The following is an 18687-nucleotide window of genomic DNA, read 5'->3' as shown; positions in this document are numbered from 1 at the left end:
ACGTCCGGGCAAACGGCCAAGTCAAGTGGATGTGAGTTATCACCCGATGCCCAGGCTCTTACCGCCAGTTGGTACGGTGCAGCCTTCCCAGTGGGATTCTGGAGGCTAACTCAGGGCTGGAACGTGACCCCCTCCAAATCACCTGACAACTGTGCCCCCCTGGGTGGTCCACTCTACCTTCAGGAAGCTTTTCCTCCCATGAAGCCTGGAGCCCTCCTCTAGGGCCTGTCTGGAGAGCAGAGAGCTGCCTTCCAGGGTATGGTCCTTAAAGATGAGAGATGTTCCCCAAGCACATGCGTCTCCAGGACAACATATAAGTTTGCATAGACGGTCAGCCTGCCCAGTGTTTATGGTTTCCCTGCTTCTCAAGATTCTCTCAGATCCTCATGAGGCATAATCTGCATGAGGAGCCTAATTTGGGACTTAAGTCCAACATCAAGAACTTGTTTCTCAGCAAAAAGCTTTTCCAATCGATCAAGGCCATGGAATAATATTGCACATTCTAATTGTGTAGCTGTCCTTAGAGTGGGCCCTCTCATTCATGTGAAAAGCATGTTAGAAACCCTTTTTGTTCCACTGAAATATTATTTCCCAAAAGGCCTTTCCAGACTCTTCCCAAACAAGAAGTCAAGCAACAAGTTAAATGACAGGTGCAGAGAAAATGGGTTAAAGGTGGCAACCAAATTTAGGATGCCCTAAAGTCTAATAGAGAACATAGCTTTCCCTATTCCTTGAAGGGATGAGTCACGAGCTGCGGTTCTTCCTGGCCTACCTTCATAACAGATGTCCCCATCTCGAGTACTTCTTGACACCCTGTACCCCCACATCCCCTTCTGAGCTTCCTGTTGTTTTTTATCTATATCCCCAGCACTTTAGCACCACAGGTAAAAAAGGTATGTAAATCAGTCTCTAAGGAAATGTCACAGGAAGAACTGAGTGATTTTGAGATTGGATTAAGTGGTTTTTGCTATCTCTCCCTTTATTCAAGATAACAGGTGTCATGATACACATCTCATGTGGATGGCAGGTATCTCATGATACACAAAGATGTCCTGCCCCAAGGATGGGAGACTCAATTTGGACATTTCTCTAAGCAAGGAGAGGATTAACTGGCTCCCTCCTACATCCAGTGCCCAGCCCTGCTCCATTATGCCAGATTTCCCAGGAGGGGCTAGTTCACTAAGTGCTGGTGGGTATCCCGGGCCTTTGAAAGCATACCTACCTTCATGATGGGCTCCAACAACCTCCCTGCTCCCAAGGGGCTGCCGGCCTCTAAGGGGTCTCCAATCCAGAGCCTTGGGACCAAATAGCTTCTGGCTCCCTGAACCAAGGTCTGCTCTAATCCAACTCTCCTTGACCTTTCCACCAGTTACTTCTGGAGGGCTCTTGTCCCACTCCACATTCCCTTATTATCTGGCCTCTGACCATCTCTCTCCAGTTACCCATTAAGTCCTTCTCTCAGTCTGCTCTGCAGCAGCCCATAGTGGTGCAGGATCCCCTTTCAGACCCCTTCCTCATGAGGGGTGTCCCTCAGGAGCCTGCTCTGCCCTGGAATCTCCTTGCTCCTCCTATACTACTTCACTTGACCTCATCAGCTCCCATGGATTAATGCTGATGATTCCCAAATCCCCCTTTCCTGCCTCAATTCCTCTGACCTCTAATCTCGTATTTCCAAATGCCTTTTAGACAATTTTAACTGAGTTCTAAGAGACATCTTAAACCTAATGACTAAAACCAGATACTCTTTTGCCCTACATTCCACTCTCCCTGGGCCTCCCCTCCCCTCCCCACCAGCCCTTTACTCTAGAGACTAACACCATCTTCCCCATTCCCCAAGCTCAAAACCTCCATCCTCCATTTCATTGGAACTCGCTCTTTCTGGGCTCCATACTGCCCCTCCTGTGGTCCCCCCCAAGCTTGTGCCCAAACTGGGGGGAGAGCCTGCCCTGGGTCCTCTGCCCACTTCACTTGGACGGAGCAGACATTTTCCTAAAGCACAGGTCAGACTGTATCATTCTTCTGCTCAATAAACTCCAGGTTCCCTAATGCCCACAGGAGACACTAAATGAGCATTTGGTGGCATTCGAAGCCCTTTGTAATCTCACTTCCTCCTACCTTTCCAATCTTCTTAAATTACATACCCTGACCCAGTGACACTGGCCTCCGGGCTCTTCCCCTACACCTAGACCCCCCTCCTCCCAACCTTCCTAGATCCCAACCAAAATCCCATTTTCTACCTGATGCCTAACCACTTGATTATTTCCAGGAAACCCAAGAAACAAGTCAATCGAGCCAGAGCAGTTCTGGCACCTTTTAAGGGACCAGCCTGTCCTACAAACCACAGCTGTCCAAGTCTACTTGACCCTGGATTTCATCAACAAGCTGACAAGAACAGAATCGGTTTTCTTGCCAGTCCTGTGATCTTATGGGCTGGACAAAGCTCACAAAAGCCACGTGTGAATGGCAGGATCCACAGACCGAGCCTCATCTCAGAAATAAGAATGTCACCACCACAGGAATGAAAACAAAGGAACCCACCAAATATTCATAAGCTCTTAAAGACCCATTTATCTTTTTCTGGTGACAAAACTTCCACTAGCTCTCTTTCCTTTGGACAATTCTATCCCAAACTTTTTAATAAACAAGTCTTAAGAAGGAACAAGGACCACCTGGTATCTTCTAGGCTTTTATCACACCCTTTCCCCCAACTAAAGATAAATCAAATTCTGATTCCCACACTTACAGATGTCACATCCAGGAGGAAATAACTTTATTTGAATTGCTAGCCACAACTCAAGATACCTTTTTGCTAAGAGCTCACATAACAATCATTCATTTAGATGAGAACATAAGCATTTGCCTCAATGCAACATTTGATATCATTTCATGTTATCCTCTCCAGTGGGAATACCTTCCTTTTGAAGGCTGTTCTGAAACAAAAGGACATTAGTGACAAATAGACAAAAGAAACAAAGTAGTGATGGTCTCATCTTTCTTTATCATTTCACTACCAATTATGAATTATGTTAAATTAGATTGGTCTTCAGAGTTGATTTTTTTCATTCTTCTTTTTGAATGTCTCAATTAGGCTAATCCTACAAAAGAAAAGATGAATATTACATTTACTGACAACCGCAGAAGTTCTAGCACTATCATAACCCACACAGTTGACCAGGTGGTGGCAGAAGGCCCAGCAGATCCCAGTTTAAATTTGGCTATATGCTGTCATGGGTACGTCACCTGATCTGAGCCCCCATTTTCCCTGGCATGATGAGGTTAGTCATACAGCCCCCGTGCCTCAGAAGACTGCATAGAAGCTAGAGAAGCAGCCGCCTAGGTTCAGTTTGAGGACCTCCAATCACAGGGAACCCATCTTGCCCTCAGTCAGTCCCTTCTACTGACAGCTCAGCAGAAAGGCAGCTCCCACAAAAGCAGTCTGCTAGCACTTCTCAGAGCACTTCCTCTCCCTAGTAGAGGCCCATGGCCTCCAAGCAGCCATCCCGAGAATGCCTTCAGAAGAAAGGGAGGTTCCAGGGAGCATCGGTGCTTACCATTTGCAAACCTGCACTGCTTCAGCACCTCACTGAAGCCTTCACACAGCTTGAGGTCGCCCTGATTCTGGGCACACTCCAAGAACTGCTTCATCTCATAGTGGCAGGGGCTGAACTGCTGCTGCTGCTGCTGCTGGTAACCTGGCTGGGCTCCCTGAGGCTCCTGAAAAGACAGCACTTAAGATACTGGAGAAAGGCACAAACACTTTTCAAAGACCACCACCCAAGCAATTTTCTTTTTTTTTTAATTAGACTAGATGATAGCTAGATTGGAGTTTTACACACTCCTACAGAAGAGACAGAGAGAGAGAGAGAGAGAGAAACAACTAAGACCACAAAACACAGAAGAATGAACATGAGTAAGGGAAAGATTCAAATAAGAGGCAAGAAAAAGCTGAAAGCTCTAAAACAATTAGCACTTAAAGATCAGTCCAAAAGGAAACTGAGGAAATATGATTCGGGACTAACCTCTAAAACCTTCCCTTTGGGGAAGATGAGTTTAATTTCTAATATAGTCTAATAGCTCATGATCCAAAGTGCGACATGACCAGAGCCAACTGCCAAATGCCCCTTACTGAATAAGGAAATAGGACAGTCCTGGAGAAGAATGAGGCATGTACACAGGCTGTACTAAAGCGTCCTGGATTTATTTACCTGGTAGGTGATGTCAGGCCTTGCAGGCTCAGCATTACTCCCACCACTGAAGCCACCAGTAATGGCATGACCAATAGTGTGGCCCACAGCTGAGCCCACTGCCACTCCGGCTGCGGTGGTAGCCATTTGGGCCATCAAACCCGGCTGCCTGGGTGCAGCAGTAGGAGGTGCAACTGCAGATGGTGGGACTGCTGCTGGAGGGTGGGCTGCTGGTGCAGGTGCAGCTCTCATTGGGGGTGCCCGACTGTAAAAAGAAAGACAAAATGACCAAGATAATTAGCAAATGGGGGGAAAAGAGTCTTGAACATTTACCATTTGAATAACCTGGATCTTAAGATATCATTTATTTTTATTATTACTATGCAAAACCCAATAACACTGGGTTTTATGCTGATTTTTGTATTAAGTCACAAAAAGAGGAAAGTATAGAGGATATAAAAATGAAAGATATTGGCAAAAAACTTTTTAAAAGCATAATCATATGAAACAGTTATACCTCTTGTCCCAAACCAGGAATTATATTTGCCTCCATACTAGTAACTGACAGGTGACCTCAAAAATCTTTCTGGTATTAAAGAAAAATGTTCACAGATCAAGAACTGGGCTCACTTAATGGCTGTCACTGGACCAGGGGCAAGTCACTTGATTATCCCTCACCCCCTTTTAAAAGCTTCTCTATCCTATGTAGATAGAACAGGATAAATTTGAAGCCTCAATGAATTGAGACATAAAAGCAATCTGGAAGCCTTCAAACAGGAAACTGATCCTGCCTCTTAAAACCAACCACAGAAAGCAAGGATGAGACAAACTCCACTCTCAACCCCGTGGTCAAGCCGGAGACATTAGGGTCCTGTATAACACCGGTTGAGTATTTCGAGGCCGTAATCAGGCAGTGGATTACATTTAGGCTCAAAGGATTTGAAGCAGCAAAGTGCTTCGATCTCACGCAATCCCTTATTTCACAAGAGCAGGAAGGCAAGGACCTTCCCAAAATGGGGCAAGGAACAGGAGCTGGATGGCGTCTCTAGGTCCCGATCAAGAATTCAAAATTTAAGGTTTTTAATTTAGTTCATTTTCCATGAACTTAATTAAGTTTTTCCTTTTGATAACCGCAGGTCAACGTAGTTGGTTTCTTTGGCCCACTACTATCATTAAGCACCTATTGCGTACTTAGAGCTAGAGGTCGGTCTAAGGCGGCAGGGGATGGGGAAGGGAGCGCACACAGGATAAATCCGAAATCATCGCCAAAGGAGCGAACCCCAGGCTCTGAGGCGAGAGCTGGAGGGGAGGAGGGGGACGAGGCTGGATGGGCTCCGCGATTTGGGGTTTCTCCACTGACAAGAGCGCTCGGTGGGGGGGGGGGGGGGGGGGGGGGGGGGGGGGGGGGAAGGGCCTAAAGATTGTTCGGGATTGCAGGAAAAGGGAGTTCACATCTCGGTTTTAACGCTAGAAATTTCATTACACTTTATTCGAAATTAGATTGTTCTTCTCCAATTTCCCCCATCCAGCCTTTGAAGTCATTAAGAGTGATCCGGGCCCGAGGCCCAGGATCTCGGGGGTTGTAAGCGTGGGCTAACGGTCCGGACCGAGCCCGAGAGCCACCCTCTGGCCCCACCCGGACGGTTAAGTTCCGGGTCAGTGCGGCCGGGTCCGACTCCCGGTTCGTTCCTCCCAACCTCCCCGGGGCCGGGAGACGAGCTGCGCAGCCCGGGCCTCCAGTATCCTGCGGCGAGATTTCTCCCCTCCCCCCGCGGGAATCACATGGATCCTCGAAGGGAGCAAGTCCCCGCGAGAGGAGTGGGGGAGGGACTGACGAGAACCACAGGCCCAGCGGCCCCTCCTCCCGCGGCCTTCCCGGGCCGCTGCGTCACAGCGCGCCGAGCCCCCGCTCTTCGCCTTCTTCCTTTTCCCCCGGAGCCAGCCCGCCACTGTCTCGCCACCCCGGCGTCCCTCGTCTCTTACCTGGCCGGGGGGGCCACCCGGGAGGTCCGGCTCCTGCTTCCGCGCGGCATATTCGACTCCTAGGGGCAGAGTTCCTGGGGAGAAGTGAGAGGCGAATACCGGTGGCGGCTCTTTGGGGGGCTTGTCTACAGTCCCCAACCAATCAGCGGCCACCCGTCTGCGCGCCCGCGGCCAATCAGCGGCCGCCACCCTCCTCGAGCCACCACCAGCCAATCAGCGCCTCTCTCGCAAGGCCTTTCCGGCTCGCCCCCCTCTGACCGCATCGTGAAGGTCATTAGGAGGAGGGGCAGAGGCTCGCATCGCGCCCGTTGAACGTCACTTGCCGAGCCGTTCGTAAGCCGGAAGTAGGCGTCGTTACCCAGCAACCGTCGTTCGGCTTCATCCCGGAAATGGCTTTACCGATACTTTCCTTCGACCGGGGGAAATGTGGGGTTGGCCCGCGAGGCTCGGAGTTCCTGGGAATTTTCTGGGTCTTCCCCGGGGTCCTTGACCCTAGGGACAGAGTTCCACTGGCTGTGGAAAAGCCCTTCGTATCCCCACCCCCTCGGGGTTCGGCAGCCTGACCCTGTGGTCCCAACAGCCGGGTCTGTTTTTGCACCCCCTTCTCCCAATAGTTCCAGGTTGGATTGGCCCATAAGCATTTATTAGGCGCCTGCTGTGTGCCTGCCATTATGCGCGGGGCTGATCATTTGTGGGGGGGGGGCAAAAACCGTTTCCTGCCCTCGAGGGCTGGAGAAATAATTCTAAAAAACAAGCTCTGTCAGTGTAAGTGGATGACCCAGGAAGGCTTTTTGAATTAGGAGATTTGAGCTGAGTCTCAGGGGTCCCAGGGAAGGAAAGGAGGGAGCATTTCACTAGGATTGTCGTGGAATTAGCGACGTTGTTAGAGGAACTGCGAGACGAGAAAGTCAGCACGAGGATGAGGGGGGAAGAATAAGTTAGGGAGCAGAAAGATGGAATTGGCAGACATTTAGCAAGAGACGGAGACCCCAACTTGGGGGAATGGGGGAGGGGAAGGTAGAATCCACAGGATTTGGTCATTAGCTCCATGTGACAATGAGAGTCACCAAACGCCCATTATGTGCCAGGTGCCTCGCCAACTCCCACGAGTCACCTCGCTCCCCGGCCTGTTTTCTAAAGTCGCTTCTATGAGAAAATGTGCATCTGCGCAAGCCTGTCAATGAAGGGTCGTCCGGGAGGAGCCAGGCGCGGGGAGCCTCCGAGGTTTGGGGGCGGGGATTCGGGGAACCGAGGCCGGAGGGAGCGGCGCGGGAGGCGGCCTCTAGGCGGCGCCGGTGGCTCGCAGGCCGCACGCGGAGAAACCTTCCTAGCTCCCGCCTGGTGGGGTGGTTGCGGGAACCCAGTGCGTGGGAAACCTCCAAACGGCTGTTTCCTAATGAGCTTAGAACCGGGGCGCCGGGGATGCTAAAAGTCGGAAGGGGGCGGTCGGGAGCTATTGGCGCTAAGGAGGAGGGGAGGGACCGTCGGCTCTGCCGGGTGTTTTTGCAGATCGATTGGGACGCGGAAGGAATGAGGCCTGGGAGAGCAGGGGAGGCAGGGGGTGGGGGCCTGAGCCGGGCGGCGGCGGCTGTGGAAAATCACAGCGACTCGGCATCTCTAGGGACAAAAATGTCAGCTCTTTTCACGGTAGCCAAAACCGGGAAGTCGGTGCCCCGTCATCCGGGAGCCGCCGAACAAATCGCGCTTAGAAACGTCTTGTGATGGGGAGAGCGTGGGCACCCACACGGAGCCTGGGAGGCCCGAGTGTGGATCACGGCAAAGGGTCGTCACCTTTTTGTTATTTGCATTTTGTTTTCTCATTTCGCCCCTTTTGATCTGATTTTTCCTGTGAAGCGCGATATTGTGGACATAGGTATAGAAGAACTGCACATGTTTAACGTAGATTGGGTTACTTGTCGCCTAGGGGACGGGGTCGGGAGGAGAGGGGGCGCAATTTGGAGCACAAGGTTTTGCAAGGGTGAATGTTGAAAGCTATCTTTGCGTGTGTTTTGAAAATAAAAAGCTCTTATTTAAAAGTTATATAATATTGTACCATTAGAAACGGTGAAATCACAGATTCAGAGGAAACAGTGAGTGCAGTGACCAAAATTAGAGCATTTTTTTAAAGAAAGACACTTCTGAGAGTCTTTAGAAATATGCTTACAATGATACAATGTAAGTCCAGAGGACTAAGCATGAATCATGTCCTGCTCCAGAGGGTGACTTCCTTAAAATCCAGAAAATAAGACTGTGCCAAAGATGATGATACATGTGTGTGTGTGTGTGTGTGGGGGGGGGGGGGGGTTACTTTGCGGGTCTCCGAGTTTTTGTGAGGGTTTAATTCTTTGTTTTTGTTAAAAATGGAGGGGGAGGTGCAGTGGAAAGAGATCGTTTTTTAAAAATGAGGTTAGATACAAGAGATTTTGTGGAGGTAAAAATGGCAAGATTTGGTGTCTTGAAATTAGGGAGAATGAGAAGTTGAAGATAACACCAAGATTATGGGTTTGGGAGATTGGGAGGGTGATGGTATCTTTAGAAAACAAGTAGGGGAGCTAGGTGACTCAGTGCATAGAGCACTGCCCTGGAGTCAGGAAGACCTGAGTTCAAATTCAACCTTCAACAATGAAATTGACAATTTCAATCTACAAACAAAAAACTTAACCCTGATTGCCTAGCAGGGGTCCTCAAACTACCGCCCGCAGGCCAGATGCGGCAGCTGAGGACGATTACCCCTCTCACCCAGGGCTATGAAGTTTCTTTACTTGCCCACAAGACAAAGTTTTTGTTTTTTACTATAGTCCAGCCCTCCAACAGTCTGAGGGACAGTGAACTGGCCCCCTATTTAAAAAGTTTTGAGGACACCTGAAAGAATTTGGAAAGATGAAGCAGCTAGGTGGCCCAGTGAATAGAACTCCAGCCCCAAAGTCAGGAGGACCTGAGTTCAAATGTGACCTCAGACACTCAACTCTTCCTAGCTATGTGACCCTGGATAAATCACTTAACCCCAATTGCCTCAGCAAAAAAATACAAATAAAAAAAGAATTTGGAACGATAACTCCATTTGAACATGTCGAGTTTGGGAGTTTTTCAGGGCATTTGATTTGAAGGGTCCAACAAGCAATTAGTTGGTGATTCGAGACTGAAACTCAAGGAGAAAGCCTGAGACTAAATATGTATATTTGTAAGGGCATAATTAATAGGATTATTAAAGGGATGAGAACTGATGAAATCACCTATAGTCTTTTTTAAAAATCATTTTTATTTCCCTACACCATACAGATAAAAATGATTCTTATCTTTTTTTTTTTTTACTTTTGAGTTCCAAATTGTATTCCTCCCTTCCCTACACCCCCTTCCTGAGACTATAAGTAATCTAATGTATCATACTTGTGCAATGATATAAAACATTTCCATAAGACATTTTATGCAAGAAGATTCAAACAAAAAAGTGAAAAACAGTATGTTTTTAAAATTATTTTTCTAATTGTGTTTTAATGTAACTGTTTTCCTTTGTAATCCAATGTATTTGGGGATTTTTTGCATTTTAATTTTTTTGCATTTGCATTTGCAAACTTCTAAAACAGGTCCATAGGTGTCACTAAACTGAAGGGCATCAGACCCATTTTGTGCCTGTGTCGTTATCCAGTCTGCTCAAGCATGGTAAAGGTAGTTGGGAAAAGGGAAGGGTCTCAAAGGAGAGAGGTTGAGCTAAGTGATCCCACTGAATGTGAGGGCCAATTAGGACATATGAGGTTGTAGTATATCCACCAGGTATTTAGAAATGTGGACTAAAAAAGGTGGAAGAGGGAGATAAAACTCGGTGAGTCCTTTGCATGGAAATGATAATTTAAGGCAGGAGAGAAAAAGGAGTGTCGGGTTTGGGTTTGTGACTACTGCTGTCAGTGTCTGTTTTTGTAAGTTCCAATAAGCCAAACATACTTTTTTTTTTTTTGTTTGTGCTTCATTCCTTTTTTTATTCAATTTAGAATTTTTTATTTTTATTTTTTTTCTGACATATCTTAGGTAAGCACAAAACATACTTATTTTTAAAAGGGCCTGACATCCATTGTTGCTGGAGAATAAATACAATAAATGCATAAGCACAGGTTGGGTTCAAATTACTGAGGAAAAGAAAAAGTTTATATAAGGAAAAAAAATTTAGTCTCACAGAGGGATGGCAACCAAAAAAGCTGTTTTATTATGTAAGCACATTATAGAGTCCCCCAAAAGGTACCATTTAGGGGTCTATAGGACTATGTATAGTCCTAATCATCTGGAGGTAAGAGGCTTTCTGGAAGAGGAAAGTCATACCCACATAGAATTGTGAGATAGGAATATGTGCCAAAGATGATGGTACAGAAAATAACTGATCTAGTTTGGGAGGGGGTGCTGCAGCTGTAATTATGGGCTCCAGTAGAAGTTTTCACAGAACTAAAGGGATCCCCTTTACCTCTTCTTCAAGAATTAGGCAGCCTCCTTCACTCAAGATCTGTTATATTCAAGAGGAAACCACTATAAGGCAAGGGTTTTTAATTTAGGGTCCCATGAACCTTTTTTCCCACTTAATAGTATTTTTAAATTTTTTCTAATTACATGTAAAAATAGTTTTCAACATTTACTTTTCTAAGATTTTTATTTCTATTTTTTCTCCTCTGTCCACTCCCCAAGATGGCAAGCAATCTCATATATATTATATATGTGCAATAACACGAAATTAAACATATTCCATAAACTTGTTTTTAAAAAACGTTTTGCATGACTTTTTAGGGAATGTTTTGCATAACTTCATTTGTGCCTTCTCAATGGAGGGAAGAGGGGGAGAAGGGAAGGGAATCTGGAACCTTGAGTTTTAAAAACAAATGTTAAAAATTTTTATGTAACTGGGGAAAAATAAAATATTAAAACTGTTTTGATCACTGTATTTGAATATGATTAATTTGTAATATTTTATTTTATGCATTTAATAACATAAATATCACTGGGCTGTCAAAAGGCCCTTATGGAAAAAGTCCTTTGTACATCTTATTTGACTTCACTTTTTAAAACATTTTTTATTCACTTTGAACTTAAATACAAAAAGAAAAAAAATAAAAACCTAAAATCTTTTCAGTATACACAGCATAACATAGACTAACATAAGACCATGAATTTCCATTTCAAACTATTTTTTCTTGAATACTCTGTAATACTATACATTGTTTTCAAAGCTACTCTGCTTTTTCTGTGCTTCTAAGTTTTCTTTTGTTCACTGCTGTGCACTTATTTTCTCACTTCCTTCCCGCCCCACCTAAAGAAGGGTATGATTAAACGTGTATCTCCCACACATACACACAGAGACCATGTAAAACCATATTATACATACTTCTATTTACCACTTCTTTCTCTGGAAGTGGATAGCATCTTTCTTCATAGGTCTTTTGTAGTTTTGTAGCTAATTTGGAGACTTATAATAATCATTCAAAATTGTTCTTAGGACAATATTTCTGTTATGTTCAATATTCTCTTGGGACTGCTCATTTCACTTTTCATTTCAGGCAAGTCTTTCCATGTTTTTTTCTAAAATCAACAAGCTCATCATTTTTTTTAATAACACAGTATTCCATCATAATCATACATGCTAATTTATTTAGAAATTCCCCAATTGAAAGGCATATATCCTTTTTAGCCACTCTGATAGCTATAAGATATCTCAAAGTTGCCTTAATTTGCATTTCTCTATTAATAATTTAGAACATTTTTTCATGACTATAGTTTTGATTTCATCATAAAAAAATTCCTGCTCATATCTTGTGACCATTTTTCAATTAGGAAATGACTTGTATTCTTATAAATTTGACAAAAGTTCTTTATATATTTATGAAATGAGACTTTTATCTGAGAGTATCTATAAAAATTTCCCCCCCAGTTTTCTACTTTCCTTCTAGTCTTGGCTATACTAGTTGGTTGTAGAAAACCCTTTTAACTTAAATGTAATCAAAATTATCCATTTTATGCTTCATAACACTGATTTATTCATAAATTGTTCTATCTAGATGTCTGATAGGCAATATGTTCCATGTTCTAATTCTTTTGTGATGTTCATTTATCTCTAGATTATCCATTTTGACCATGTCTTAGTAAATGGTTTAAGATTGGTCTTTGTACTGTTTTCACTTTTGGTCAGGTGTGTGTGTGTAGTTTTTTCCTTTTGTTCTGTTTTTTCTTTCACAACATGACTAATGTGGAAATATGTATTAAATGATGCACAAGTATACAATATCAGATAGCTTGTCTTGGGGAAGGGGTAGAGGATGAAGGAAAACATTTGGAACTCAAAATCTTTCAAAAAATTAATATTAAAAATTGTCTTTACATGTAATTTTACATGTCATTATAAAATAAAATACTATTGAAAATTCGAGGAAAAAGTTATTTGTCTATGCCAAATCTTATATGACTATTCAATATATCTGCTTGTTAAAATGGTTTAGGCTTGAAGTCAAGGAAAATCTTCCTCACAGCAACACCTAGCACAGCATCTGGCATAGAATAGGCATCTAATACTTTGTTGGTTTGATAATCAAAAAATAAAGATCATAAAGCCTTTTCCATAGTCCAGCTCTTTCCATATTAGAACCTGATTCTCATCCTCCCCTCGCCATCTTTTTTTTGTTTGAAACATAATCGTTCCTTCTACTAGGTAGGGGTCTGGCATGCTCAGATTTTCCCATTTTGAACTTTTGTTAATTGTTCTCTGTGCCAGTGTGCTGTGCCCTAGAGTTAATGAACCTAGATGAGGCAATTCCTTCCACTAAAGAGCACCAACTTTCCCAATGTCACTTACCTAGCCAATGTGCGTCATGTTGACTTGAAATGTCCCTTTCCAAAATCTGGCCAACTCCCTAAGCACACTGCCTCTAAATCCAGGGGATATAGACAAAAATGACAATTCCTGCCCCTCAGGAGATTTGACACACAGTGGGGTGTGTGTGTGTGGGGAGATGCCATGAAAATGTACAGGTCTAAATATAAAAGTATACAAAATGAATCCAAGATGGCTTGAGAGGGAACCTTGAAGGAACCAGGGTGGCAAAGCACTTTAAGCACAGATCAGATCTGGTTAGGTAAATAAGGTGGGGAGGGACTCAGGGAAATATGTTCTGGATCCAGTAAGGAAGCCCATAGATGGATGGATGGGAAGATGTTGGAGTTTGGGCAAGGCTGGCCACTTGAAACAGGACCAGATGATAGAGAGCATCATCTGGAAAGCCATTACAGCTCTTTACATAAGGAAGCTTCATGACAGAAACAATGCTTTTAAAAATTGTGTTTATTTCAGTCATGTCTGACTTTGAATGATCCCATTTGGGGTTTTCTTGCCAAAGACACTGGAGTCATTTGCAGTTTCCTTCTCCAGTTTCATTTAGCAGAAGAAACTGAAGCAGAGCGAAATGACTTGTCCAGAGTCACACAGCTATCTGAGGCCATTATTTGAATTCAGGAAGAGGAGTCTTCCTGGCTCCAGGCCTGGTATTCTGTGCAGTGTCACACAGATGCTGAGAAAATTGACACAGCAGTGACATCCTTGGGATAGATCAGGAAAAAGGCAAGACCAGAGGTAGGATAGCAGTTAGAACCCTGCCAGATAATTTATTTTTTTTTTTGGGGGGGGTCCTCCTTTCAAGAGAATATTTTTGAATCAGGAAAGGCAGAACATGAACGTTATTAGGGAAAATGAAACAGCATCTTCCGCCCTAATTTTTCTTAAAGTATTTTAAGCTAAAGTATATCTCCCATAATGGCTTACTTCATAAGTTATTGTTTATATGATCTGAATTCACTCCTTGGGTACATGTTGCATCCCACCAGTAGAAAGTATGTTTCAGCGAAAACAGGTGTATGTTTGTTGCTGAATTCAATTTGGAGGTGGTGAGACTGCCTGGTCTAGACTAGGGTATCATCTGGAGAAATAGAGAGGAAGGAACGCAAAAAATGTATTACTGCAGGCAGGGTTCTTCAAAAGGAAAAAATCGACTTCATAAATGGCTAGATTTAACACCAGATACTAGGTCTAGGGCATTATGGTGAGGAATGAGGATACAGAAATTTTATTTGTTAGCAAGCATTTATTTTCTTTCCCTTTAACACAACCCAAATCTCTTATAATAAGCAAAATCAAGACAAAAGCAAAATCCCTACTGTCTGTCTCCACTTTAAGCCCATCCTGGCTATCAGAAAGTGGGGAGATGCTGGATAAATCTTAACCAAAGAAAGGCACACTATAAGACAGAAAAAAATTGGCCACACTTAATCAGCATAATTTCATGATTTATTTATTTTTTTGCTGAGGTAATTGGGGCTAAATGACTTGCCCAGGATCACACAGCTAGGAAGCGTTAAGTGTCTCAGACCAAATTTGAATTCAGGTCCTCTTGACTTCAGGGCTGGTGCTGTATCCACTGCACTACTTACCTTCCTCCTATCCTTATCTTTCATCCCTAGAAATACTAGCGTTAAATAGTGCCCAACAGCAGGCGTCAACAGTCCCCTTTAAGCACAAAGCTTAAAACAAATGCTTCTGAGAATCCAGTATTCTTAGTCACATAAAAACAACTTTAAACTTTATCTTGGCCTCTGGGAGAATAACAATTAGAATTTCTATTTTAAAAAAAGGTATTCATTAGCCTTGGAGCGAAGTATTTTGCATAGTAATTCTAAGCATCTACTTTTCACTGTTTTTAAAATTTTAAGTTGTATCCAATTCTTCACGACCCCAGATGGGGTTTTCTTGGCAGAGACACTGGAGGGGCTGGCCATTTCCCTCCCCAGTTCATCTGACAGCTGAGGAAACTGAGGCAAACAGCGAGGTGACTCGCCTGGGGTCACCCAGCTGGGAAGTGTCTGTGGCTGGGCTGGAACTCACCCAGCGGCCCTAGCCTAGGTCTTGAGAGACCGTCGTGCTGCTTTTTACAGAGCAGACCTGCCCGCGCTCGGCCTGGGCACAGGGGTAGCAGCGCACCTACTGATCCCTCTCGCTGCGCTAACCCATGAGGAGTGCTGAAAAAGTACATGCACAAGTGCTGCGTCGAACAAGAACAGATTTGATCTTTATTATTCTGGTGCCTAAGCTGCAGAGTAGCACTTTGCATAATCGCATCGACGCCATATAAGCACCTATTTTATAACCACTTTTGTGCTCGGAGTAACATTAACTGACCAAAAGAGAAGAGTTGAAAAGCCATTCTTGCTGCTCTCCTTTAATGAGGAATCCTAAAGAGAAGATACAGCCCCAAGGACTGAACACAGATCTTACTGAAGGGCCGGCTCAAGGCGCGAAGGCACCGAGGCCCCGAGAGCGCCCTGGGGACCCCCATGGACTCTCTTTCCTTATGGCAACAGTGACCGCTGGAGTCAGAGATAAGACTTTAACGTGTCCTTTGTGTATCCTGCAAAAAATTAAACAGAGGGTGATGGGGGCTCTCAGGGAGGGAGGCCCGGGGGGAGGCGCCCCCGCGGCGGTTAGGCGGCGCCCCCGCGGGCAAGCCCCAGCCCTGCCGCCTTGGGCCGGTGGCCCTCGGCGGCCGTGGCCCCGCCCGGGGGCTCGGTACGGGGGAGGGGGAAGCGGGCCCGCGCACGCACCGTGAGCAGGGGCGCAGAAGGCGGGGGGCGCGAGGCCGCCCCCCTCAGCAGAGGCGGGTGCGAGGCCGGGGCTGCAGCTGGTGCTGGCGCCGCTTCCGCTGACTGTTGTACAGTTTCTGGGCGATCTTCCGCTCATGGCCCGCGGGAACCGGGCGGTTGGTACGGAGCTCCCGCTCCCGCCGGGTGCGGCCCTTGCTCCACCCGGGCCCGCGGAGCGGGCTCTCCCGCAGGTTGTAGTAGTCGTAGCAGTCGTAGTGCTCCTCCTCGAAGCTCCCCAGCGGCAGCTCTTCCTGGGACTTCTGCCGAGTCAGGGGCAGGAACAGAACTGGCGGCGGGGACTGCGGCGGGGGCGGTGTCGATTGCCGCTCCGCTTCCCTCTCCATCCCGGGGGCGCACTAGGGGGCCCCGATCCACTTGGCGTGAGTTAGGGGCCCCCCACGTGACAGGAGCCCGGGGCGACCATTGGCTTAGCCGAGGGGGAGGGACCTACGCTTCCCGCCCCTCGTGCTGCGTCACAGAGCGCGCGACCAATAGTCGTCCGACTCATGTCACCTGTCTCACCCTAACGCCCGCCCATCTAGTCACAAGCCAGAAAAGCCCTCTCCGGGAGATTGAGTTGGCGGCTCGGCCCCCGCCTTCCTGGTGGAATCTTTGAGGGGGGGGTGGGAAGGGCGCTCTCGCTCCACGTGCCTTCTCGCCTCGTTATCCTCTCGCGGGACTTTTCGCAGCCTAAGGATCCGCGCGAACTACCGATCCCAGCATGCTTAGCCAAGGGGCGAAAGGACTTAGATGGGATGTGCGGAGGGGGCTTCATGAGCGCTGCCGTCCATCGTCCGCCTACTTTGTCAGTTATCAGCCCGTCTGCCCAGTAATAATATTGGCCTGTGCACGTGACCTTTTAAGGCTTGCAGAGCACTTTGCAACGGCCGGCGATGTTTGTCAAAGCACTTTACGAACCTTAAAGCAATCAGTAACCCAAAGGTAGCTAGGTAGTGCCGCCATCACCACGGGCACGGAACGCTGACGCGGCAGAATCCGCCGACCCCGACGCCCTGAGCTGCCAAGCGCTCTTCAGCGGGCTGCTTCCGCCCCTGCCCCCGACCATGGCTAGCGCGGGTCCGGGGTAAAGCGGTCCGCTGTTAAATCTAACACTGATAGGGTAGCCAGCGTTCTCACGGGTCTCGCAGACCTGTAACGTGCTTTGCATGTTCTAGTGGTGCATTCATCAGAGTGTCTCTGATAAGAATGGCTGACTGACATATGTCAATCAGCCATTATTATTAGATATATATGCAAATAGATTTAGATATAGATAGATAGATAGTGATATATATACGTATATTAGTTTGAGGTTTGCAGAGTTCTTTGCCCATAATAATTATCTATGTCATTAACTATTGCTCTCTCTCTCTCCTTGAATCCCTCAGCCCAGCCCCTCCCCATCAGGATCTGCCCAACAGCTGTTTAATCAGGCCTTGGAATGGTAAGAGCCCGAAAGCAGAGGGTCAGAGCTCCGGGGGACAGTCCATCTGCTCCGATCCCTTCCTTTTTCAGAGGACGACGTTGAGGCTGGTCCTGGGCATCCCTGAGCACTCCCCCAGGCTTCTCACTGAGCATCCCGCGAGCTGTTCAGGCCTAGTCTGGAAGTCCCCCCCGGCAGCCCATGGGGCCCCTCTCCTCACTTCACACTTGGGGAAACTGAGGCCCAGAAAGTGTTTTTTGTTTGAGGTCCCACGACTGATGAAAGAGGAGTAAGAGCACCTTGTTTGAGATCCCAGCCCTGCTACTTCCTCTGTTACTCTGGGCAAGCCATCCCCTCTCCCCAAGCCTCAGTTTGCTTATCTGTAAAGGATCCTGTTGGACTAGCTGGTCCCCGGGACCCCCTCCAGGTTTGGCTCCAGGTGTTCCATCTGCGACCTGCCATTAGCTAATGTGTGATCCTGAGCCAGGCACGCCACCTCTTCTGTTCTGTGAGATTGGACTAGCTTCTAGTTTCAAATCTATTATAATATGATTCATGGATTTTAGAGGTGAGACTAGAACTCAACTCTCCTAACTTCCGGGGCTCTTGCAGAGAATGTTCTGTATACACTTCTGTAATCAAAGATATTGAAGCTATTGGTTATTGCTTCTTTTTATGTCTCATCTATTTTCTTAAAACAAAAACAAAATTTAAAAAGTTGTGTTGATATCTTGTCTTTTTTACAGTACCAAAATTTCTTCTAATATTCCTCCTCTCTCTCTCTCTCTCTCTCTCTCTCTCTCTCTCTGGCAATAGAGGTTAAGGGGGTTACACAGCTAGTAGTAAATATTAAGTGTCTGAGGTCAGATTTGAACTCCTCAGGTCCTCCTGACTGCAGGGATGGTGCTCTATCCACTGCACCCACTAGCTGCCCCTAAAATATTTTTATTTCTAAGAAAAAGAAATGAGTAAGACCAATCATTTCATCTAAAAAGTCTAATGATCTATGTAGTTTACCTCTCTTTGGACCTCCCCACTTCTTCAATATCTCTTCTTTGGGGCCACATTTATTCTTTAAAACTTTGCTGTATTCGCTTTTCATTTGTGTGTGATCTATCTACATTTTTATCTTGATGGTGTATATCTTTTATCTTCTTTCACAGATCTTTGCTTCTCTGTATTCATCATATTCCTCATTTCTCGTAGCCCAGAAGATCCCTTCCATTCAGGGCCAGCCATTCCTAGTCTCCATTTCTTTGCCACTCTAAAAAGCGCTGTCCTAAATATTTTGACACATATTATGGTGTGATCCCGGACAAGCAAAATAGATAAATAAATAGCTAACTTGGCATGTATGAGTGACCTATTTGGGAGAAAAATGCAACAGAGGAAGCTCTGAGGCAAAGGGCATGCATATCTTAATCGCTTTATTGCATAACA

General features: G+C 45.9%; 2 protein-coding genes across 2 annotated transcripts; both read right to left on the bottom strand.

Moving 5' to 3' along the window:
* Positions 1 to 2748: 2748 nt before the first annotated feature.
* Positions 2749 to 6314, bottom strand: CHCHD2 (coiled-coil-helix-coiled-coil-helix domain containing 2). Its single transcript, XM_003770064.4, has 4 exons — positions 6168 to 6314; positions 4206 to 4449; positions 3552 to 3714; positions 2749 to 3095 (listed from the first exon to the last, which is right to left on the bottom strand). The coding sequence occupies exons 1-4, from the start codon at positions 6215 to 6217 to the stop codon at positions 3085 to 3087; spliced, it is 468 nt and encodes a 155-aa protein (XP_003770112.1). The 5' UTR covers positions 6218 to 6314; the 3' UTR covers positions 2749 to 3084.
* Positions 6315 to 15227: 8913 nt separating this feature from the next.
* Positions 15228 to 16329, bottom strand: NUPR2 (nuclear protein 2, transcriptional regulator). The gene is made up of 2 exons (XM_031967895.1): positions 15786 to 16329; positions 15228 to 15592 (listed from the first exon to the last, which is right to left on the bottom strand). Exon 1 carries the CDS (start codon positions 16166 to 16168, stop codon positions 15830 to 15832), a length of 339 nt encoding a protein of 112 aa, XP_031823755.1. The 5' UTR covers positions 16169 to 16329; the 3' UTR covers positions 15228 to 15592; positions 15786 to 15829.
* Between the last annotated feature and the right edge of the window lie 2358 nt (positions 16330 to 18687).

Source organism: Sarcophilus harrisii, chromosome 4 (assembly GCF_902635505.1).
Source record: "Sarcophilus harrisii chromosome 4, mSarHar1.11, whole genome shotgun sequence".
NCBI classification, from domain to species: Eukaryota; Metazoa; Chordata; class Mammalia; order Dasyuromorphia; family Dasyuridae; genus Sarcophilus; species Sarcophilus harrisii.
The sequence above is the reverse complement of the archived record's forward strand: the minus strand, read 5'-3'. Positions and strand labels throughout refer to the sequence as shown.